Raw genomic sequence first — 24,290 nt, 5'->3', positions numbered from 1 at the left:
TTCCTTTAGTGACCACTGCATGCCACAGAAGGGCACAAGTTGCTGCAAAAAGAGCAAACTTTTGTAGAGTCTAGAGTAGCTTGAATGCTGGTTGCATCTCTGTTACTCCAATTAACAAAAGCCTCATCAGTAACACAAAGAGGAGTAGACAAGTTAATGGGTGTAGGGGAGGTGTCACTGAGAACTGTCATGTGTTTAGAACTCACCTTCAGGACATCACTGAGGTGATGTTGTAAATAATTGAAGGCTGGCAGTGCACCCTTGGTGAATACCACTGTTATTCTCTCCTGTTTTTAAACCACCCTGGGCATCTGCTTTTATGCCATTGAAGCTGGGCCTCAGTCCCACTGTGGACACTCCCACAGTCCTGAAGCTGCATCCCAAACCTGAAACAAGAGCTGCACACACCCAAACCAGCCAAGGTGCAGAACATGCCAAGGAAGAGTCTGGGACTAGGCCCAGCCTAATGCCTGACTTACCACAGTTACACCTAAACTTCCTAGTGTTAAACTGCCCCAGGAACACCAACAGTAACAGCACCCTTGGGTTTCATGCACTTCCAAAATACTGTTCAAATCATCATGTACAGGCAATGCTTTGAGGAAAGGACAGTGGGTAGAAGGGAACTTCTGCTTGCTTTCCTAGATAATTTCACTAGTATGTGCTTTGAATTTTGCCAGCTTTCAATTTTATTGGGAGGAGTTCTACAAGGGAAAAAAAACAGTTCTGGCTGAAAATTGTACAGTTTGTGCCAGTCTGCAGAAAATACTTGTAGGTTTAAGGCATTGTCAAATTACAGATTTGAATAAAGCATCACAAGGCTGCTTGTTCCTTTCATGCAATATTCTTACTGTAAATAAATGAATGTACTGAGAACTGCCCCTCCTCTTTTGCAGAATGGACAATATACAGTCTCACAGCACTGCTCATCCTAAGTGTTACAGCCATAATAGCAAAGATTCTTCTGCACATTACCATGAGGTGAGTGTGGAGCAAAACCAACCACAGAGAACAAAGATCTCAGCTCTGAACCAAACCTGGGGCACTTCTCTGCCTTCTGATTATCAGATTGGCCATATTCCAAACCAAGATAGTTATCACATATATGTACCCTCATAGAAGATCCTAAATAAGCATTTAACTTTCCCGTCTGTTAGGATAGCATTTGCTACAAGACTATCTCTTCTGCTCTTGATTTGGCAAGATTTGTACTTTAGGAGGAAGGAGGAAAATGTTATCAGACATCCAGATTTGGTGAGGTCAAATTATGATAATACTTTACAGGGAAAAAACTAAAACCTCTGCACTCATACCAAGTAAATTTTTTGTCCTCTAGATGGGTGAGTCATCAACAAATCAAAATACTGAATATTGTATTTACATACTACAAACATGCTTAAATATTCAAGGAAATTAATTTGTAGTAATAGCAACTATAATAGTAAAAGCAATTACAGTCTGTAGGGTTTGTCTTACCTTAATGTCACTGCTGTCATTAGGGTAGCAAAAGGATACCTAATTTTTCATTTGGTCAAGCCAACCAAGAAACACTGCAAAAACTGCATTTTGCACAGCAGGTGAAAGAAGTGTCAGATGCAGTGGAAGCTGTGAGCACTCCCAGTGTAGAAGTACAGCAGACATATTAATAACCATGGCTACCCAAGCACATGAACACAAGAGTGAATTAACTCTTTGTTTCCTAGGTCCCACCAGATTCCAGCTGCAGCTGAAACAGAAGATTGCAGTGATGTCACTACTGCTGGTGAGATCTGGAGTATATTTTACCAACCATCCACATCAATATCCATCTTCAAGAAAAAGCTTCGAAATCAACAAGATGATTGCAACCCACTGGTGGGAAACTGAAGTGTCTTTTATTCTTCAAGAATGGATCTTAAAATCCAGGTGACTTGAGATTAGTCTTCCTTTTTTTTCCTCTCAATCTCATACCTGTTTTCCAAAAAGTCCATTTCCAAAGGCTTTTGAGTGACTTTGCCTATCTGCTGCTCTCTTGGATATACCAGTGACAACAGATTGAACTGCAGCAATAATTCTGAAATATCTGGTGCTCCTCAAGTCTGTAGTGCTGTTAATTACTGCCTTGAAACCATTGCACTTAAAATAGGTGTAAAAACTCATAAAATTCAAAACATCCTGTACCCCTGCCAAAGGCAACTGAAGGGGTATCTAGAGGATGAGGATTTCTTGTGTCCCACTTGCCTGTACCACTGTATTTTATCAGGCTGCTTTAGTCCTTTTACTCTCAAGGCTGAAGACAGAGGTGGGTACTGATAACCTGTTCAGCTACCACAGCAAACAGAGCTTACCTGCCTTGATGTAACCACATCTAAATGGTACTATACAGCAGAATGGGAATCAAAGACTGGAAAAATTATCAGCCTGGTTGCTCAGTGCTGTGCTCTTTCTGCATTTCCTGTTTCTTGTGTCTTCAAGCAGAGATGCAAACATAAAAAATCAAATTCAGGACACCTCTAAAACAAGATTCAGCTACAAATGTGCATTTTGATTAACTAGTGCTCACCAGGTCAAGGCCTGCATGAGCATTGAAACCTTTTAAATTACTCTGTCTGACCCATCATTCACTGATGTTTATGATAATTTTGTTCATACTCACAGTGATCCTTTAAAAAAATTATTGTACTCCATACCCAGCATTTATCCTGGGTATAAGCTTAGGGCTTCTTAAAGGATTGTCCAAAGATATCATAATCCACTGAATTTTTATCAGTGAGGCTGTCTAACAGATTTTTACTCTGAAGTCACATGTATTAATCTCAGCTGCCCAAACTATTTACAAAGTTGTAGGTTGCTGTCACCAACTCACCTGGGCCAGGCTGTGCAGCTGAACATGCATGGAACAGCTGCCTTGAGACTTAGCTGTGAGAAGTGTCTCCTTGCTTGCAACACTAAAACTGAACTGAATTTTTAAGATAATTGCCTTAATTATCAAAGAACTAAGACATCAGTGGGGTTCTGATCTGTGAACTATTTTCTCTTATTGCAACAGACAGCATTAACTTCTTCTCTTTGGTAGACTGACTGTCCATCCACAATACTCAGATTTCTCATCCCACCACCACAAGTAGGAAACAAGTGATTCCAAGGGATCAGCAGTGAGTCTCAGCAAGCTCAGAGCAGCAAGATATTTAGGAAAAGCTGTCAATGCAAATGTCAGATAAATTGACTGGCCAAGTTTACAGTGGGCAGCTCCTCAGTTGGAGGAGATTCACTAAAAACCAGTAAACTGCAGTAATTCTGGTTAAGCTTGAACATACACCAGTGGTCTGCATATTCCAGATGTGCAGTCAGAGAACATCTATTAACTGCATCTGTAAAAGGTAATTGAGAAAAGCAAGAAAATTGTCACAGTTTAAATTCTTTCTATCTGCCCTTACATTTTTTAACATGTAACTTCCTCCTTTTTGTGAGAACTACAAATTTCATTGGAAAAACAGGGCATCAAAGAATTAAGCAGTGAAATATTGTGCCTTACCACTGCAGATCTGGTCTTTTACCTGAAATGAATTCAGTCCAGCTCGATTTATGCACCACAGATGAGTGCTAGAACAGCTGAACAATATCACAATGCATGCTTAAAAGAAACCAGACTTTACTAAGCCAGTAATTATGGAATTGTTTATATAAAAAAATGGAATAGCATGGGAACATCTAGTACTTCTTGCATGAGCTGCTGGAAAGAATACAGGAAAATATAACTACAGTATTAGCTAAAATGAAGACAGAACAAGTTGTAAAAAATATGCTGATTCTCTCTTATGTGTCATCATGTTGGACCAAAATCCATTGTCTGTTTCAGACCCAATGAAAGTTCTGAAATTGCCTTTTTTAAAAGTAAGGTTTGCATCATTACTGTGGAGAAAGAGTTCACCTCAGAGATTCACAGCAAAACAAAAGTAAGTTGGTTCCTAAGCATTCTTAATTTGGTGCACTAATAGGAAAGCAGGCAGAGAGAATCCCAGTGTGGTGCCAGATCCTCAGGAGCTGTTATAAGCACACAGTGCTTATCACAGAGGGATGAAGCTTTGCCTGTCTTATCAAATGCAAGTTAAACATTTTGTCAGAGAGACATTCATAAAGCAGTTACTTAATGGTGACAAACTGAAAAAACATCAGGAATACCCAGTGGCTGATTTACACCTACTGCAGAAAAAAAAAAAAAAACAGAATGTTACACTTCTCTTCCTTAGTGAAGAATTTAATTTCACTGTAATATTAGAGAAAATATTATTACAAACAGCAGCAAAGACTGACATTAATGCAAAATCTAGGGAATTCAAGAAGTGAGATTTTTGCATTGTTCCCTTAGTTCCTCAAATATTTTTTCTAAAAAATTTTATTTCATGGGACTTGCATGGGGAACATTAATCAAATTTATGTACAAAAGTCCCATAAAACCAGCACTTACAGCAGATGAACTGGTCATGGCAACAATAAACATGAGTATATTAGACAGTGCATGGGTAATACACTGAAAAAAGCATAGAAATTATACTCCCCCCAACCAAATCTTTCAGAGTGGCTCTATTTCCTTTCTAGTGCTAGCAAACAGAGTAATGGATGGAATTTCATGGACAGGGTCCCTTAAATAGCACTTATTACTTTACAGGTTTGAGACCATGAAGAGCAGGTAGCTCTCAGTGTGGGTTTTTCCAAAATGTGATGGGGTCACTTACACTCCTAGTGCAGGCACTTCAGGTGATTTATGGCCAAGACATGTGGTATGCATTAATGTAGAATGATTTGTAAGGGTTTGGGGGAAGAAGAAGCAAAAAGTGTGACCATGCACAACTGTTGTAATCCCACAAAAAAATGCTCCTACTACACAGCCAGCTGAGAGCTGGCAGCTGGAGAGCAGGGACACCTCAGGATGTTGGTGTTTACACCATTCTCTTTGACAAACTGAAAATAACTGCAGAAGAATTTGTTTGGAATTGTATCTGAACAGCCTTCTGAGCTCCTGCCTAGCAGTCCCCTCAAGAGGCTGGACAGGCTGCAAATGTGACACTGGCTAAAATATCAAAAGCAACGTTTTGACAACCAAATCATCATGAGGAGCTGCCTCCTCATTCACATGGGATTCAGCTCCTGCTCTGGCCCCCTGCTTACTCTTGTGTTGGTGTGACCAGCTGTGTAGTGGTGCAATAAACTGATCAGGTCAAAAATTGCCATGGCTTTTTCTTCCCTGAGTTACTTTTTACAGAGCTGAGCTCTCTGACCTTGCTCACGGGGTGGTTGCACAGGGAGCTGAGCTAAGAGCTCCCTGAGTCCACAGCAAAGCAGACACAAAGCCATAGGACAAGGACAGATGTGTGTCCCAGGAGCTGAACTTCTGCTGGAACTGCCACAGCAGGGATTTGTGAGCCTGCTGCCTTCACACAGCACCCCAGTTCCAGCACCTACACTGTGTGTGGAAAGGGGCCAGCTGGACAAGTGCCTTCCCTGATTCAAAATCTACATTTAAAACCAGTTTAGTTTGTTGACTATGTGATTTTATATGTATTTTTATCTTAATATTGTTATGTTGTGGGAAAATAGAGACTTTGTTATGTAAAAATGTGTGATGTGTTATAGTAATATATATTTGTATATGTATAGGAAATGCATTATTTAATACAGCATATTATGCTTGTATCTTGCTAACATTCTATAGGAAGAAAAGATGTTAGTTTACACTCTGGGAAAAATAAATTTTCTATACACTGTAACCATAGGAAAAAAAAATAAAATATACTTCTTTGGTATATATGATAGAAAGACATTGAGAATAGGGGAACTCAGCCTCAGTTTTGTGACAGAATAGATGCTGATAAAACAATTGCTGTAAGAAACACTCTTCTCCTTTGAATCTCATTTCAATCCTGTAATTATATTAGGCTGTTGATCAGATTCTGCAAATTCATGTGCATATACTCTCTGGATGATTTTTACCATCAAACATGTAATCTGTTTTTTCAATCAAGCATTAACATAATCTTCTTTAGGACTTGTTTCTAGCAGATTTTTTACAGCCAGGACAATGCTGAGGAAGTTTATCACATTGCTCCTACAGACAATCCAGTGGGATTGCAAAATTAAATGTTATGTATTCCAAGCCCCCCTGGCAATAGTATATTTAGGAGATTTTTATGGATAGTCCTGGAAACTGCACTGAAACAAACACATCAGCAGACACATGGCTGCCACTGAGTGAGCATAAGGAGCTATTCCACTTTCATCTTCTGCTTAATAAGCCTTCTCAGGCAGTGGGAAGGAACAGATTTTTCTAGTGCACCACTTTGCCTAAAGGAAGGGTGAATTACAAAAACAACTCTTGACAAAAACTTGTCCAACTAGTTCTTACTGCCTTAAAGCAGTATTTCACAATCTTCCAATGAAATACAGTTCACTGATAGTTTCACCTGAATATTGTTCTGGACATTTATGAACAATTCTGCTGCCTTGAGAGTGAAAAATACAATTGCCTTCAGACCATACCAGTTTTTTTGTAACAACACGTCCCCCCTACACACACATTTCATGCCACTCAGACTCTCTCAGATTTACTGAGCACCTGTGCTTTGGGATGAAATTTGGCATCATGAACTTCAGTCTCAAGACATTTTGCTACAAATCCAAAAGCTATCACATGAACCACACAGGGCTGTCAAGAAACCAGAATAAATCAAACTGGAGATGACTCGCTGCTGAAGTATGCGCTGTGTTTATAACTGTTCACCCTGCATTCAGCAAATGGTTGTAAATAATAATTATGAAAAATAAATACAGTGTATTTGTGCAGGAGTTTAGGATGACTAAAGAGTATACAAACATGAAATAAAGGAGGTAGGAACTGCTGCAGAGTATTAGAGCTTAGAATGATTACTTGATACATAAAGTATGATACTGCTCTGAGACAAAATTTCTGAAGTAACAGCAAATTGAAAGTTTTCAGTTTATAGGTTTTCAAACTTTTAAAAAGAACTGGAACAATTCTTTCAGTGTTTGTTTTGCTAATTGCAGCAAAGTGTAATGCTGTTTCCACTTTCTTGCAAGATTCATCTTTTCTCTAATTAATTCCTCCTGGCCAAAATAATGCTACATTTTAAGAAACCTTCATCAACCTTTTATGTAAACACCAGAAAACCAGTGACAAATACCAAAATCTTTTCATGAAGACTCATTTTTCTTTTAGAAACCTGCCCTTACACAGGGGAGATTACTCTCCTTTCTTGCCATTCTGATTATGAGACTCTGGCACTTTGATTCTGAGAACTGTTCCTTTCTTTTTTCTTGGCTGTTTCCTAAGCAGCAGTTTCATTCCCCATGAGGGAAACAGGTTCTTTATTCTGAAAGAGACACTTTTCTATGAAGCATTTAAGTCACAGGAGCAAAGTGCTTTCACTGCAAGATAAAATATCTGGTTTCAGGTATGCTATTGTCTCTCTAGCCAGAGAATTAGGCCAGGCTGGCTCCACAGGGTATGAACATAGCCATCCTTTTACGGGCATTTTTCTCTTCACACTACCCAAGTAACAACAAACGTTACCTAACAGCTGTCACAGGATTTGACAGATGCACACCATACTGCAGATAGTGTTACAGAAACACCAAGTGTTACCATCATGTACAATCCATTAAGAATAATCTGCTCCTGCTTGTCTTTTTCTAGTATATTGAGGTTCTGTGGAGGTTTGTGGTGCCCCACAGGACTCTCATTTTGTCACAAATTTGTTTCTTAAACATCGAACCTGAAAAGTAAAAAGAACCTCCCCCACTTACCAAGTATCAAAATGTTCAACAGCAAAACAGGTGGAGGGAAGGAAGAGAAGGGAGATTCAGATGTGACCTGTCAACATCTGAGTTACCAGTCACCCCTATACAGGAGTTTTATGCTATTTGTAAAAACCCGTGTTTCATGAACTTACTTGCATAAAAAAGGCAAATCTGTAATCACTGGCAATTGCCAAGATTCTGTTCACTGAGCAAAAAAAGGAGCACATAGTTTATTTGGGAAGCACTTGCTCCTGTTGCTCTTCTATTCTTGTGCCTGTCTTCCCACACAGACCAAGCTTTTCTGTTGTACCTGAGATCAGGATGGGAACTGGTCCTCATGCTCTGAAGGGTCCCTACACAATAAAACTCTTGAACAGTCTGTCATCCCAAATGGAGTCATCACATATGAAATAAGGAGGGCTGGAGAGAAGTAAGGCTCACTTCTTGGCTGAATCTTGAGGTGATTGAAGAATTACAGTGCATTTGAACATAGATGAGACATGGGGAAAGTCCAGGGGATTACCAGGTGAAAATCTCTGGGAGAAGGAAGAAGCTGGAGAATCCTGGAAAAGGCTCTGTGAGTGTATCACTGGATGGGAAATGAATAATACATGAAGGTGAACTGTGTACACAATAACATACATAAATACACATGTACATACACAGAGCCACACACCCCAGGCTCCCCTCTTCTGGTGTCTGCATAAACATCTCTGATGAAATTGTGCTCTCTGCTGACAAAACCAGTACCACAGTATTGATTTTCACTTAGGCAGGACCAGCAATTCCATGATCCAGGGCAAGGACCTGGGTCTAGCTTGACTATTCAAGCTATGATTTACCTGTGTCCACCTGTATAATGCTGTCTCAAAACAATCTTATTTCGGACAATAAATTACTTTTACCTGAAATTACAACAGAGTTAAGTTCCCCTGCCACAAGGAACAGGCAGGTTCCAAACAGAAATGAGGATTTCTTTCAGCAGGTGTGGTACTTCTCATGTGCCAGGGTTTCAGGGGCTTGTGTCACACCTATCCCACACTGCCCCCCAATAACTGGTGTGCTGTGTAAAGGCATATACATACCCACCTGTTATTTTTAAAAAAGGAAAAAAATGTTGTTTATTGGAGTTCATCTCAGTATATCTAGGACTGTACTTTGAAGAGAACAGCTATGTCCTTTCCCCCAAAACAAGAAGGACAACTCCCACATGTATATGCAATAAAACTGTATTTTTTGTGTGGTTTTGCCTTTTTTTTTTTCTTTTAATACAGACATTTGTACACTTTCTTACAAAACTCCAAGTAACTACACTTCTCTTAAATCATTTTTGGTCGGCAAGTACTGTAAAATCTTTGTGTGCAATTATCATGTATTTACAGGGCCTCGTGTTAGTGATTTTCAATGATTATTACAATAATGTCACACACTCTCAACATAAGACATGGCTTAAGATAAATATATTAGTAAATAAATATTCTGAGAACATATTTCCATACATGAAATGTGCTGCTATACATATACAGAATATATACAAGATGCTTTCTAGCTTTTAAAACATTTTTAAAAATGGTAATGAAGGAGAAAGAGCCCTTTGACCATATTACAAATCTTTACAGCAAATTTTATACAAAACAATTTTAAGTGCTATAAGACAATTTTAATTAAAAACATTTTAAATAGTGCCTCAATGACAACTGTTCATGTAAGTAGTAGAAAGGCATTTGTTATAAAAACCATCTATCATGGCCAGCTAGCCTGTAAGTCTGCACTGGACATAGAGTTTTATGTTAAATGCCAGACCCAGCACAGAAGGCAGGTGTAGGGTGTCTGGTATGGCCTGCAGAGACTTGTACCAGCAGAGACTCCCACAATGTGTGGGACCAGTACATCTGGGATCACCATGAGCCAGAATATTCTAATCTTTTGAAGAAGCACTTTTGCCACAATATGCTGTTTTAGTTAAAGTACAGTGTATCTTAGGTGGCCTTTACAGTGCCTCACAAAACACCAAGCAGAATAACCAAGCTAGTATACCATAGCTTCTACAATGCATTTCTTTTTTAGTGGAGGAAGGAGAGGGTAAGACTTAACTAAAAAAAAAAAAATAAAATCCAAAAATCACAAACCTTTAGTTTGTTCTCCCAACACATACCACTTACTTCAGTCATTCAGAGAATGAATAAATTTTTAATAAGCTTTATACACAGAAAATGTGTTTATTGAATTTTTTCTTTTAATCTTATACCCAGATACTGCCTCGTAATAATTCTCTGAACAGCTGAATTTTGGTGCTTGTTGATTGAAAAGATGTGAATTCCTTTAGATGGAACTTTTTTCCCAACTTACTGGGTATGAAAGCAAAAGGAAATAGATTAATGTATTTGTTATTTCTTAGATATTTCCTTCTTTTAAAATAGTTCATTTGGGACTACAGAGAATACAAGTTAGCTTTGCTGGGTCTCAGAACCAGCCCAGTGCTGTCAAGGACATTGCTTTGGCAGAATATGAAGTGTACATCTCCAAAGTGTACTGAACTTAGGACAAATCTTTTCAGAAGACTGGCACTGTGGGCATTAAATAGTTTCCCTTTAGAAGAATTCCTGCTGTGAATACACCACAGGATGACACTGTGTCCTCAGGCACATGCAGCATGACAGGCAATTTAACCCATGCTATGGTAGCCTCTTACTCAGAAGCTGCTGTTTCCACAGGAAACAATTGCTATCAGAAGTGACGACATAAAGTATCTCATGATAACAAACATCCTCACTAGGACAAGAACAAGAACAAAAGTATGTGCCCAGGCTAATGGGGTACAGAGAGCTCTGTACACAACACAAAAATGAATCACAACTGGCTGGGCCCAAGAAACCTTTAAAACAGATCAATCTATGGAAGCTACATCAACCACAGCAAAGAAAGCAATGATTAAACCAAGTCCCTCGCTTTTCCACACGCACAAAAGCACTGCTTCCCTTAGGCATGCTTGCAGCCTGTGAGGAAACAAGAAACCCTGTTTCCAAAATCAGCCAGCAAAGCTGCGAGCACACTGTTTCCTGCACATGCCAGCATTCCTCACAGCCGTAACAGGGGCTACAGGTGCCTGAAAAACTTCCTATGGAAGGAAAAGTTCATTACCTACAAAGGTAATAATACACTTTCTAAGCATTTTGTTCGAGCATCTGCTTGAGGGAGAGGTCCCCAGCATTCTTCACTGGTCAGAAGATACAATGAGGTCCATGGTTTAAATAGAGGAAGTGAGGATGAGAACATTCTGAGCTATGTTTCCTCACCCCCACTGTTGAAACTAATCCTAATGGCAGGACACCTTCCTAGCCAAACCATCAGAGCAGCATGAACGGGGGGAGAAAGGAAGAGGAGAAAGGAGACAGTCCAATGCTTCACCTCCCTCAAAATCACTCACGTAACTTGCTGGCTGCTAGGATTTGCTACTGGGATTAGTCAGTATCTGAGCATCCATTCAGCAGCTGTATCACTCTGGATTACTATATTTCAAGGTGCTATCTGGTTTCTAAGGCAGTTGTAGCCCTGAGCTTATCAAAGGCTGGACTCCTTCAAGTAGGAGATAACAGCATCTACACATAGCCTGGCTTATTTAACACACTGTGTTACCTCTCAGCAAGAGGTCACTTCTAAAAAGAAAATATAAATAACACTTTGTCATTAATATAGAAATGGCACTAGAGCTCAGAAATGCTCCACACCATGTCCCACATGGGCTTTGCACACAAATCAAGGCCTGAAGGCTTCAGGCAGGAAGGACAAAGGAGACAATCAAACTGAAGTGAACACAGAGGAAGTAGGGGAGGGACTTCTCCACATTACCACTTTTGTGTGTTTGTCAAAGCTTAAAAAAAGTTAAGTCCATGAGAATTTGGAGTCTCTGATAAGCTCCACTTCTCCATCTGGGATCATCTGGACAGGTCTTAGTCACTGATTTGGCTTCTCTCCAAAGGATGAGATCCAGCACCTGAAGGATAAAGAAAACTAAGGAACATTGCATCTAGAATATTGCACACAGTTTTGGGCCCCCAGAACAAGACACTCACTGACTGGAGTTTCACAGAGAGCCAAGGTGCTCAGAGGGCTGGAGCACTTGGTGTGAAGAGGCTGAGGGATCTGGGCTGCTCAGCCTGCAGTGAAGGCATCCCTAGCAGCTTTGCAAAACCTACATGGAGGTTGTCCAGTGATGAAACCACAGTCTTCATAGACATGCATTCTGAACAAGAAGTGAGGAAGTTAAGTTGAAACATGAGATGTTCAGACTGGATATAAGGAAAATCTTTTGACCATAACAGCAGTCAAGCATAGCCACAGCAGCCCAGAAGGGGACTGAACTCTGTGACCCTGAAGGTTTATCCAGCCTGACTGGATTAGTTTGGTCTAATCTGACAAACTTGGTCTGGTCTCAGAGCTGGCTCTGCTTTGAGCAGGGGGTTGGACTAGATTATGGCTGAGATCCCTTCCAAACTAGGATACCTTGTGATTCTATGAATACCTTTTATAATAACCCTGGGAAGGCAGGTAAGAAATATCCTCCTCCTTCTGTGAGAGGTTATTTTTATCTCCTTGTCTATGCCCACAGAAGAGACTTTCCCATATTGTTCTGTGGTAATTCCAAGATTTTAATTTTTTTTAAAAAAAACCCTTCAGCTAGTCTGTCATCTCTTGCAGTGGCCTTGCCTGCTTAGGCAACTCACCACAGCTGCCATGACTAGCACAGTGTCCCTTGCTGTGTGAACTCCAGTGTGGACTCCTCCCCACAAAGGATGAGCATGAAAGCTTTTTGTAGAGTTAATTAGTAAGCTATCATCTTCTCTGGCTATGACCAAATGAGCACAGGTAACCAGGGAATAATACTTTGGGGTGAATAGTTAGTCAATAACCTTCTCTTATGTGAAGGATGGAGTAATGTTTATGGCTGCAGGTACCTGGTGGCTGGCAGCATTTCATACACTAACACAGAAAAGTAGCAAGTAATCAAAAAAAGCACATATGTTACCTGTGGCCTTTGTGGTCATCATAAGCTTCTGGGAGTTCAGAGTGGGACTGGGAAAGGGCATTCCAGTTTCCTCCTCCTGAGAGTAGTTCTGCCGCAGGAATGATGTTGCCTCGTAGCACACCTCCCTCTCGACCTGTACCTCTCCAATACCTTGACAGTGCAGGTAAGTGTCCAGCTCAGGTGTTCCATCCCAGGAGCTACAGCCTCCTATGTGGGTCCCTTGGTGCTCTGGTGGTAGAATCAGCTCACAGTCTCTGTCTTCAGGAATTATGGGAATGCGTTGACCCAGATCACAAACACCCTTACAGCAGTTTGGCAAGGTGTCATCAGGAAGCGTGTACTGCACATTCACTGCATAGTCTTCTGTATAGCAGCCACCACCTCCACTGCCACTGTTGCTACTACAGGCTACCTGCTTCTCTTCATAGAAGCAGCAGGGCAACCCCTCATATTTTACCCCATCTGTCCTATGTAAGTGGTCTGAGTTAATACTGTACAAGCCTGGGGTGCTCCCTGACTGTGGTTCAATTCCTTGGCCACACGTCCCCCACAGTGGAGAGCTAAGGAAGAGTGCACTGCAGTCAGCTGTCCCATTGCTAGGCTCCAGGGCAGAGTGCTGGAATTCAAAGCAGCATGCGCACGCCTGCTCCGAAATCGACCCTGCCATCTCTGGATTCTTCCAGTTCCTTTTAACATCCAAGGCAGCACCAGGAGTGGCCTCAGGTCCTCCCTCTGAGGTAGTGCCATTTGGATCCCTGTGCTCTAGTGAGGAATTACTGCTATAGTTCATATCCATGCTGCAGTTAGACAGTTGGTCCCCTGAGGAAGAAGCTGGCACAGGCCGGCAGTCAGCACCCACCACACCGTGACCGTGAGCTGGAAGCTCGTCCTGGTGGGGGCCCTCCAAGAGCACAATCGCACCCCTGCTGGCACCACCAACCTCACCCGCTCGGCAAGGGCTCCTGCTGCGGTACACGTACGGGTCATAGTCACTGCTCAAAGAGCTGCGGAAGGTGGAGCAGCTCCCGTAAACCCCCTGGTTACTGACCTCAGTGCAGTCAACCATGGAGTCACTGGAGGAGCAGTGGCACTGACCAGAACTGCTGCTGCTGCTGTCGCTCCCAGGGCAGTCAGCCAAATACCCACTGCACACCGAACGGTGACCGTGATAGCAGCTAAAGCTGGAGGTACTGCCGCTCTCCAAGCGGGACGAGGGCATTACGTGTACCACAGGAGGGAAAAGCATGCTGCTACCAGGCTGAAAGGCACGGGAAGGACCCTTTGAGGAAATGCCAGCTGGAAGCTGTCCATCTTGCTCAGGGTAACTAAGGCCTTGGAAATAGTAGTGCTGATACATGGTCTCGTATCGGGAGAAGCACGCTGCTTTGGAAAAGTTGCGTCCACCAAACTTGGGTCTTCGGAAGTTGTGAGCTGGAGAGTAAGCCCTGTGCTCCAGGCTGCAGTGATGTGTGTTTAAAGCGTGGTCCAAGTGAATAGGCTGATAGCTGCGAATGTAGGCGGGGGACGCGGCTGGGTAGAGGCTCTGCTCGCCGTGCCGCTCCAGCGTCAGTAAGGTGATGGGGTTCCCGTGGGGGTCCATGCTGGTGCGGGTGGGGTACGCCGTCAGCTGGCTCGCCCTGTGCACTCGGCCCGGGTAATGCACCGGCAGGATCACCCTCTGCTGCCGGCTGCGGGCTGGGTTGATGGATTCCAGACAGATGGGAGCTGCGCTCCCCTTCTTCTGTTCTGAATGGGAGAAACAAGAATGGAGAAGTAGAACTAGCAGGGAGTAAAAGGGAATATTCTTTACTCAAGAAAGAAGGATGTTTTGTTTTTCATGTCATTACATTATGCACCAATTTTTTTACACAGAAGGAAATAAGAGCTAAACAAAACAATAAGAGCAAAACAAAACAAAACAAAAGCATGTCTGGAAAACTTTGAAACAGTCAAATGTATTTGCTTAAAAAGCAAAAGAAGTGAATTTATTTCAGATACTGTTCTCATATACACAAAATCTTTTGCTTACATCTTGCAGAGGCTGAGAGAGGCTGGAAGTCATTGCTCAAATTTTCACTTTATGCATTTTTACATAAATGTGCAGCGACAGAAAACTTTCTTAAGACAGAGGAAATGAAAGCAGGAAGAGGGCAAGTAAGGGAAACCACGTTCCAAATTACAAAACCATGGAAAAATAAAAGCCCATACATTGTTTTCTTTGTAATCCCCAAGAGAAAACATATCCCTCTTCTCCATGCGTCCTTGCACACAAGGCTGCACAACACTGCCCTCAGCTGGGCATCATCCCCACCCCAAGGTTATGCCAGGAGCACTCAGCTGTTCTCAAAGAGTTTGGAACTAACTGTATTTCCAGGGCTGTGTTACAATAAGGACTGAGAGCTCCACAGAGATTCACAAACAGGCACACTTGTTATTTCATCTTTTAAGCTGTCTGAAATAAACACACCCGAGCAGCCACACTGCAGCACTTACCAATGATGTTATGGCGGCAGTGAGGGCAGGTGTGATGCTGCAGCAGCCAAGGATCCACACATTTCTTGTGGAATCGGTGAGTGCAAGGAATGACACGCAGTTCCTACAGGAACAGATGAAGGACCATGAAAAAATACTTCTTCCTAACAAGTGAATTTTTTACAGTTTGTTCCTACTTTTTTCAACCTGGCTACTAAATGGAGCAATTCCTAGTCTTGAAGTGCTGAGAAGGAAAAAAATGGTATCAAGACAGCCAAGAGCACAACAGATGATAGTGCTCAGCTGTCTCTAAGAGAATAGTCTGCAGGCACCTTAGAACTCCATGCAGATACAGGACATTTCTTTAGGACACTTTTGTAATATGTCCCTGTGACCCAATACCTTTAAGAAGGTTGTCACTAAAGATTTCCTTAACATATTAAATGAAGTTAAAAAAACAAAACAAAACAAAAAACAAGAGTAATGATGTACTTTTCCTACAGTTATTCACAATGGGAAACACTCATGTAAAAGCAAAACCAACAAAGGGTATATAATACTTTTTCTCTTGCCCAGGACTCTTATCCTTCAGCTGTGATCTGTTTACAGGATTTCCTCAGCCTGATGGATATCTCAGAAATCTGCAACAAGTCCTTCTTCCAAGTACTTCTCATGAGCTTAAGTTTTCAATTTCTAACATGCTTTGGGAAGGAGTAGCCACGGGGCTACTACCTCCTGGTGGAGAAACACCACAGAACTTTGTATTCCCCTCTGTCCCCAAATAATCTGGGTCTAAACAGTCCTTGCCCACTCAATCACTTGGGCTTTTTTATACAGAAACCATTCAAAATATTTGATCATTTTGTGACTACCCTTTCCTGTAGCACCTTCATTTCCATTCCGTATCTTCTGTGAGGTAAGGACAGAAGTACACAGTACTCAAAGTGAGAACATGACTGAACTCACACTGTGGTGTAACTATGTTTTCTGTTCAGTTCTCTAGACTTTCACAACTCACTTTCAGTACCTGATTTGCCTTTTTAACTGCCATGAAGCAGTTAAACTGCCACCAATTTTCTTTCACAAAGCTATCTAAAGCATGAAGATCTTATTCCTGATTAGCAATGTTCAGCTTCCAACCCATCCCTGATATATATGTTTGTCACTTCAAGCCGAAGTTCATGCCTGAATTTCCTCTCCAGTCAGTTTGTACAGCCCTTCTGAAGTCCTTGTCTACTTTCATCCTTGCTACTCTAAATAATTTCGCATCAACTAACTTCATTAAACTTTGTATTTGCACCTTGCGCACTCAAATATGCAGCTGGAATTTTCTATGGCCTTAAAAATTACAACTGTTTTATGACTCATTTCAAAACAAAATGTACTCACATAATCTTTCTAATGGAAGTGAAGAGTTGTAAATATTGACTGCCTCAATTTTATTTATTTCAAGGAGCCCATTTTCTATTTCACCCTCTCGTTGCTTCCACTGGGTGGAATAGTCATGGACACCAAGCCCTGACATCAATAAAGTGACAGTAACTGAGTAGTCAAAAACCTGCTCCTGAATGTTTTGACCTCTCTTCCTTCTCCTCCTCTGGTTTCCCAGCAGTGCTGTGTACTAGACATTTTCAAGACAGGGTGCCATCAAATCTTGAAAAGCAAAACTCTAAAGATATCCTTACCTCCAACAGAGCTTGCATGCATCATCACCCTGGTGCCTGACTTGTCAAAAACACCCAGAGAACCAACTGCTGAGGCAACCCTGACTTCTTTGTGACTTGCTCTTCAGAAATGCAAGAACGGTGAGGTAGTGACTTGAGGGATCCCTCACCTCTCACTTTGCAGCGTGGGTAATTCAGAGCTGCAGGATGCAGCTGAGGCTGCTCAGTGTGATCAAACTGACAAGTTGCACCACCTCAGCATACAATGTACCCAACAGCCAGCCACGTACCACAGTGCCAAAACCACCTACATTCCCAGCCCATGGTGAAGAAACCTTTCATCCTTTACCTCCCCATCAATGTACTTCTCCAAGCAGATGGCACAGTCAGAGGTGGAGCTGCTACTGAGAGTATCCAGTGCTCCACAGTTATTTTCTCGGTGTCCCTTACTTTTGGACTTAAACTTCCTGGTCTCCATTTTCTCCAGTGCTTGCACTGCAAGCCTGTTCATGGAATTCTACATGAGAAGAAAGAAAAAAAAAAAAAAAAAAAAAAAAAAAAGAAAAAAGGAAAAAAAAAAAGCCAATGTTGCTGTGTAAGGGACTAGAGTGTAGTAGCAGAGAAACACCACCATAATATATCTTACAGATCATGTCAGGCACAACTGATGTATAATTTCTTAAATTAAACAGAGAGAAGGCTAATTAGAATTCAGATCAGAAGCCTCATGAAAAGAATGTATGCACATGCAGAAGTGAGAATGATAAACTACTCTGAATTAGAACTGGGTGAAGGTGCTGACAAATGGGATACACTGCAACTGCTCAATTGATAGGCAGCAACTATTCAAGCCTACATAACAAACTTGGCCGTGAACTTTATTTTTAATATGTTAGTATTGATTGTAATGCCCCAATATACTGTTACCACCATATTACCTGGAGCAACACTTGAGAAAGGGATTAAAATGAAATGTTATAAATTAGCTGTATCATTTCCTCTAGGACAAACTCAAATTACATCACCTGGAATTTCTCCTAACCAAACTTTTATTTTGAAAACCCTTCCCATTTCAATAGATGTTATCTTATTGAAATAATTTGCTGTTTATTTTTCAATCCTCCCCACAATACAGCAGCAAGAGTCTGGACTTATTTAGAAGTATACCAGTGCTGGTATATTGACAATCTGTGAGCAACCAGAAATGTTCTTTCTTCCCAGTGGCTAAGTGGACTGTTTTCATTTCAGGATTTAACTGAACAGACATCATGGGTCAATGTAAATCTCCTTTAAGGATACTTCCAAGCTCTTCCAAAGGCCTACATGCATGGATAGAATCACAGAGCCACCAAGATGGCTATTATAAGTCAGCATCCTGCATTTCTAAAAGTTGCAAGCACACTTCAGGACAAAGTAAGAGAATCTAACTTTCAGCATTCAGTGAATCTCCATTACTGCTCTTACCTGACTACGTCGCTGTTTCAGTTTGATCTTGACAAGAAGAATGAGGCAAACAAGAGACACAACCACAAAGAAGGCCAGGAAAATTCCCATATCAAAGTACTCGGTGGGTTGCTTAAAAATTAAAACAAAGGTATTATTTTTCCTTCCTTTAGATCATATTCAAATCTGTTGTTTCTCTTTAAATTTTAACAGGGCCATTGCTGAATGTACACAATCAGAATGGCAGAAGTCAGAGTACACATTGTTCTGTTCATTAACTGGGATTCTATGAGACAAAACCTGTGTTTCACATGCCACTGCAAGTGAACAGAATACACAGAATGCCAGTCATGAAATGTCAGGTTTACAGTCTCTGAACTGCAAAATCCAGGGTTTTTAACTGAGCAAATCACACCAAACCAATTTTTTATAGTTTATTGGGCTGCTTATGCATGTAAGTGACTGAAAATCAACATTTGAATTTTTAAAAAAATGGCCCACTTCTCAAATACATTTCTTAACAGAAGGATTCTATTTAAAAAAATACAAAAAAAAAACACCACCAAAGTGGTAACTGGGACATGGATAACCTCTGGTTTTGTTCTTCTGTAAACTATATTTAGAAAGTGTTAGGAAAAAAAAAACTCTGGAAAAACTATTTTATATTACAATTACAAATATCAGATAATCTCATAGTTAAAGAGATAATTTCATAATTTATCCATGTTTAAAATACTACACAGAATTATTAGTTAGCACAGGGCAAACCACCTTACAAAACTGAAACATCAGGAGTGTGCAATAACTAATAAGTAAGGAAAAAGAAAATTTCTACTGTGTGAAATTTTTAGCCATTTCTATAATCAAAAATACCCTTCTGAAAGACAGCAGATACCACATTGTGGATGCTACACTTACATCAGGTGCAGTTGCTTTTCCACAGTGCAGTTACTCAGTTTGTTTAGGTCAACAGAATTTCACATGTATTAATGCACATAAGGAGCATCAGAACATCTTCACCCTCAGAGCAGTGAGCAAGCCCTGCCTGCAGTGACAACAGCACTGTGATACCCAGAGAAAGGAGCTGAAAGACTCACCCGTGGGGGGCGATGCTGAATCCTGGCCCGTGCCACTTTCTGCTTGTTAACTATGTTCATTAGCTTGACAGCATCAGCACCTTTCACATACACCACTGGTCTCTTCAGAGGGTCCTCTGAGCCCTGGTTCAGCTAGAATGAAAGAAAAAGTAGTCTGCTCAAAAGCTGTTTCAGGAAAACCACTTTCCTTCTGGACAATGCAGAGAATGGTTAAGGAGTATGAACATGGAATTGATTTCAAGCACTGATTGTTCTCTTCTAGCACAGACCTTTAGTTAAGTATTCCACACAATTAACCCAAATTAAACTTTTGACTTTTGCTGCATTTTTTTTTTTTAATGGACCAAAACTAAGCAAATACTATTTATGAACAGCAGCTTTAGCTTAGCTACATTATGAAGCAGTGCAGATATTAATAGTGTAATGATAAACCTCACAATGAAGAACAATAAAAATCTGCACATTCCAAAAAAATTGTCCTGGCTACATTTTATCAATCTTTCAATTTCAACATTATTCAACAGAAGTTTCTTCAGCTTTCTGAACAATCTCATATCAGAATCCTGTCTTTCAGGGTCTTTGTACCTAGCCAAGTTAAATTAGCAATTTCTGAGATTTAACTCTATGAACTCGTTCAAAATTACTTGAGTTCTAGCAACAATGAGACTTACTGATTTCAGGATGGGGGGGCCTCAAAGACTAGAGCATCTGAGTAGACCCCATAATTCACCCTGAAACTTCCTTCCAAGTCCAGCTATGTTTTGTCAAAAAGGGTTAATAATGTGTGTGGGAAAGCATGTCATGAGCCCAACCTTCTGGTCAAGGCAGGGTCAACTATGACATCAAATCAGGCTGCTCATGGCTTTATCCAGTCAGATATTGAAAAAAAACCCTCAAGTAAACCCTCTGGCCAACAAATCCAGAACAACAATCTGCTAAATTATACACCAGAGACAGTAATAACCAGACAGGAGAATTGTTCTGTTAAAAAATAGTACCAACACAATAAATTTATATAGCTTACTCTGACTTTCAAGAAAAATACAAGTAGAGAGCCTGGTTGATACAAAACAAGCAATGCACTGACAAGCAGATGGAAATGGTACAGGGGAAAGGAAAGAGATGACAGGAATGTGAGCAAATTGAATAAGAGTATCTTATGGCTGAGATTAAAATATCTGCATTGTTGACAGCTACGTGTTAGTTCTGGCTAAACCATGTAGAAATTACCAGCTGACCAGTCCATCATCTAAAGGACTCTGCTTAAACTGACCAGATGATGGTAACAGATTTCACTGAGCATTTTTCAAACTGATTCTTCCTAGTTTTTGACAGATTTTCTGAGAACACTGATCAACTATTTTTAAGGCAGGTGTCTTGTGAGCAGCTAAAAACTAGCTGAAGTATTCAGGGATCCTATGTGTCTACAAGCCTTGCTGGCCTAGGGCCAAATCCAGTCACTGTTCTTCCATTCCCAGACACATACTCCCTCTCATGATTTCTTGTCTAAGAGAGAATTCTCCCAGTTCATCAGTCATTTCTGCACATTGTCAGACTCTTGCTAAACATGATGCTCTGGGTGCTGTTACTCCTCTTCAAATATGCAAGAGTAAAACTAAGAAACAGCTCAGAGTTCAGAGAGCGTTTTTAAAAATAAAAGTTTCATTCTCAATTTTCAGAAGATACTCAGACCAATGGGAATAAACCCCATTTAGGCAAAGCCCTTTCATTTGGCATGTACCAAATTATCTGAGGGCAATTCTTCCGGTCAGGCCTGCCTCCAATTTCTGTTCATTGTCTGGCAGGAGGGACTGCCTTTGATAATACTCCACTCCTCCCTTTCAAAGCAATGTCCCTTACTTGTTCTAGTGCTTGGTAACAAGCATACATGAGAAAACTTCCTAAACAGCTCCTCTCAGTGTCTAAGGATATTTCCATTTAAACCACAGATACTCCAGATTACCTCATGTCAGTTTTCCCTCCACTGTTATCTGTCACTGTTATCCACAATTCCATTGTGAGTGCCAAAATGGTACCTATTTTAAAGACAAATTACTTAGCACTCCTGATGTGAAGGGTTCTGAAGATTTTAGATGAGAACCAAAATCCACTAAAAACAAGCATCCAGGGCAGCATGAGAACAGAGCCAATCCAGTAACTGCTACTTTTAGAGTATGAAAGCTGCATCCAGTCATTCCTCTCTCTCCTGTTTTCCAGTGTTTCCACAAGCTACTATTGCTCTTTCATCTAACCCAGCCTACTTACTCTGTCAGCTGCTGCTCTAAACCTTCTTCCATTTTATTGGTATACCCAAAATATTTAAACATCCACCAGACTAGTACCCCAGCTCTTGGGGACAGATGCACCCAGTTTATTATTTATAAACAAGCAAGGAAGACTGTTGTTGTTAGAGGGAAAAGAGCAAGAGAAAGTAACTCAGCTTCCCAATTCCAGAGCAGGGTGGCTAGAAGTAATCAGAAGCTGTAACAGAGTTAAAAAGTAGAAAAAGACAGATAATATATTTGTGAAGATATTTTTCCTGTGTAGAAAAGGGGAAAGAAATATCCCTGTGAATGTTTTCAAGATCAAGGCTGAAACTTTGATGCACATGCAGACCACAGTCCTCAAAGCACAGGGTCTTCTGCATTCCTTTGTCCAACAGATACTAATTTCAGAATTAAAGCCAGCTTTTTAAATGTAAACACTGATGATCTCTCTTTTCCCCCAAGAAATACAGGCTGCAGTTAAAAACCTTCAGCTCCACTTGTTTCTGCTCTAACAGAAACAGCAGTTTTGTTTCAAGACAAAACAGAACTAAACTAAATGCAGACTATTTTTGTGCTTATTACTTCATTGAAGTAACTCAGAATTGGCTGTAGTATGTTAAAGCCTTTCATAGGGCTATTACCTCACCCACTTCAAATAAAAAGATGAAAGTTATAACAAGACTTGGAAAAAGAAGAAAAACCCTGCTTGTCCACAAAATACATAGGCAGAAATCATCAGCTGTAAATGAGAAAGAAATGGTTATAAGTTTTAAAAAGAAACTTGTTTTGAATCAAGTTTGAAAGTTGTTTTGCAATCTCAAAAATAGCAGCTGTTCAACAACACTATTGATCACAGGCTGGATAGAGCCAAACATCCTGTGTTTTGTACACAGAGCTGGGTAAAGAAAACCTCCTTGATTAGATAATGGCCCACAAAAAATTTGCTTCCATCCTCTTTCAAAAACATAATCCCAGACCTGCATTCTGGATTCTAGCAATAGCTAGAAGAAAAAATTCTAACTCCCCAAAGTTTTCCCCTTCTGCCAGGTTCCCAACACCTACATTGCTTCCTGCCTGAATTGCTTCATACCTGATCAATGGCATCTGGGTTTTCAGAAACATCAAAGATGACGGCTGTGGCTCCTCGCTGTACTGCTCGTTTTGCCTGCAATAAGAAAGACAGCATCCTCAGTCCCACCCCAAGAGATAACTTCTTAACTCAAAAATTACTCCCTCTCCTCATCTTCAGATAGAAAACTTAACATTTTGTGTTTCTGTATAGTTAAAAAAAGACAGAACAATTACAAACACAGGAGTTCCTGAACCAGCATGGAAGGTAGTAAAACTTCACTAAAGCTTCTACAGAATCTCTGCTCCTTCCTTCTCAAACTCCTCTTTCAGCAACCTTTTAAAGGAATTAAAAAACATTTTAATACAAGCATTTTGTAAAAAATTATGTTCATTTTCCTCCATTTTACTTGGAAGTGTCATAAAAACCATCTTCCCTATGACTTGGAGTGGAAACGAGCTCACTAGTATAGAAAATTAAGGTGGCCCGGGTTCTTTATATCTTCTCAGTGTCATTCTCACAAACTAGGATAGCACAATCTCAAAATGTCTCTCAGGGAATACTGCTTTTTCTGACCATCAGAGGTCAGAACTGCTGCATATGCTTCTTATGCTGATCAGAGCTATGTAAGTGCACAGCTTTTCATCAAATACAGTCCAGACTTGGAGTTACCAACTGCACAGAAAAGATATTAAAATCCTCTAAACAGAGAAAACAGTATTTTAATCACCAAGGCTAACACAGGGGTTTTATCCTGTTTCTGCCACTGTGTCTCTGTATGCACTGTTCAAATGTTGCTCAGTGGCTCCACAAAGCAGCAACTTTCCAAAATTCTATTGCCTTTATGGACACAGAATACAAGAATCTATTTGTCCAAGCAATGACAGCTATCACCACCACAGTACTAATAACAGAGACTACCAGAACCTGAACTTACATTGATATATAACAGAACCCAATGAAAGGGATAAAATATGAAACATTACTCAGCATTTTTTCTTGGAAAAATGTTGGCCAATGCAGAGAAGCTGCTTTGAATACATAAAGGTCACTTTCTTTGCTCTATTCTCGTATTTTATTTTAAAACAACAAAGCTCATCAGACAGCACGAGGGAAGCCAACTCCCAAACTGGAGCTTTTTCTCAGCCCACCAGGTTATTTGTCCCCTTTGAAGTCGGCACACCTGGTTAATGACTAAGAACTGCTGGGGAGGAAGAGTTAAAAGGAATTTACCACCCATTCTCCTTTGCAGTAGCCCTGAGGTGAGGGCTCATCCAGGTTTCCCTAGAAGGCACCCCTTATAGAAATACTTATAGAACTTATAGTTCAGGCTGTTCAGATTGTTTTTTCATGATGATCAGTCAACAAGCAAGGCCCCTTGATCTCTGAAGAGATTTTTAAAGACATTTTGCAGATCAGCGCTGATAAAAACACCTTAATTGAATGAATACACTGAAG

General features: G+C 40.6%; 2 protein-coding genes across 4 annotated transcripts in view; one reads left to right on the top strand and one right to left on the bottom strand.

Moving 5' to 3' along the window:
* KREMEN1 (kringle containing transmembrane protein 1) overlaps positions 1 to 8,161 on the top strand; it is a 29,190-nt gene extending 21,029 nt beyond the window's left edge. For 2 of the 3 annotated variants that reach the window (XM_056504146.1, XM_056504149.1), the window contains exons 8-9: positions 897 to 981; positions 1,704 to 6,884. In XM_056504146.1, the coding sequence (XP_056360121.1) occupies positions 897 to 981; positions 1,704 to 1,866 (248 nt within the window). In that variant the 3' untranslated portion in view covers positions 1,867 to 6,884. Of the gene's footprint in view, positions 1 to 896; positions 982 to 1,703; positions 6,885 to 8,084 lie in introns of those variants that run through there. The other variant, XM_056504148.1, reaches the window with a different exon arrangement.
* Positions 6,537 to 24,290, bottom strand: part of ZNRF3 (zinc and ring finger 3) — a 68,238-nt gene continuing 50,484 nt past the window's right edge. The window contains exons 3-9 of the mRNA XM_056504144.1: positions 22,854 to 22,928; positions 19,497 to 19,628; positions 18,421 to 18,531; positions 17,306 to 17,473; positions 15,314 to 15,416; positions 12,821 to 14,566; positions 6,537 to 11,788 (exon numbers count right to left, since the gene is read on the bottom strand). Of these exons, the coding sequence (XP_056360119.1) occupies positions 11,745 to 11,788; positions 12,821 to 14,566; positions 15,314 to 15,416; positions 17,306 to 17,473; positions 18,421 to 18,531; positions 19,497 to 19,628; positions 22,854 to 22,928 (2,379 nt within the window). The 3' untranslated portion in view covers positions 6,537 to 11,744. The remainder of the gene's footprint in view (positions 11,789 to 12,820; positions 14,567 to 15,313; positions 15,417 to 17,305; positions 17,474 to 18,420; positions 18,532 to 19,496; positions 19,629 to 22,853; positions 22,929 to 24,290) is intronic.

The sequence above is a fragment of the Oenanthe melanoleuca genome, chromosome 15 (genome assembly GCF_029582105.1).
Source record: "Oenanthe melanoleuca isolate GR-GAL-2019-014 chromosome 15, OMel1.0, whole genome shotgun sequence".
Lineage (NCBI taxonomy): Eukaryota > Metazoa > Chordata > Aves > Passeriformes > Muscicapidae > Oenanthe > Oenanthe melanoleuca.
The sequence above is the reverse complement of the archived record's forward strand: the minus strand, read 5'-3'. Positions and strand labels throughout refer to the sequence as shown.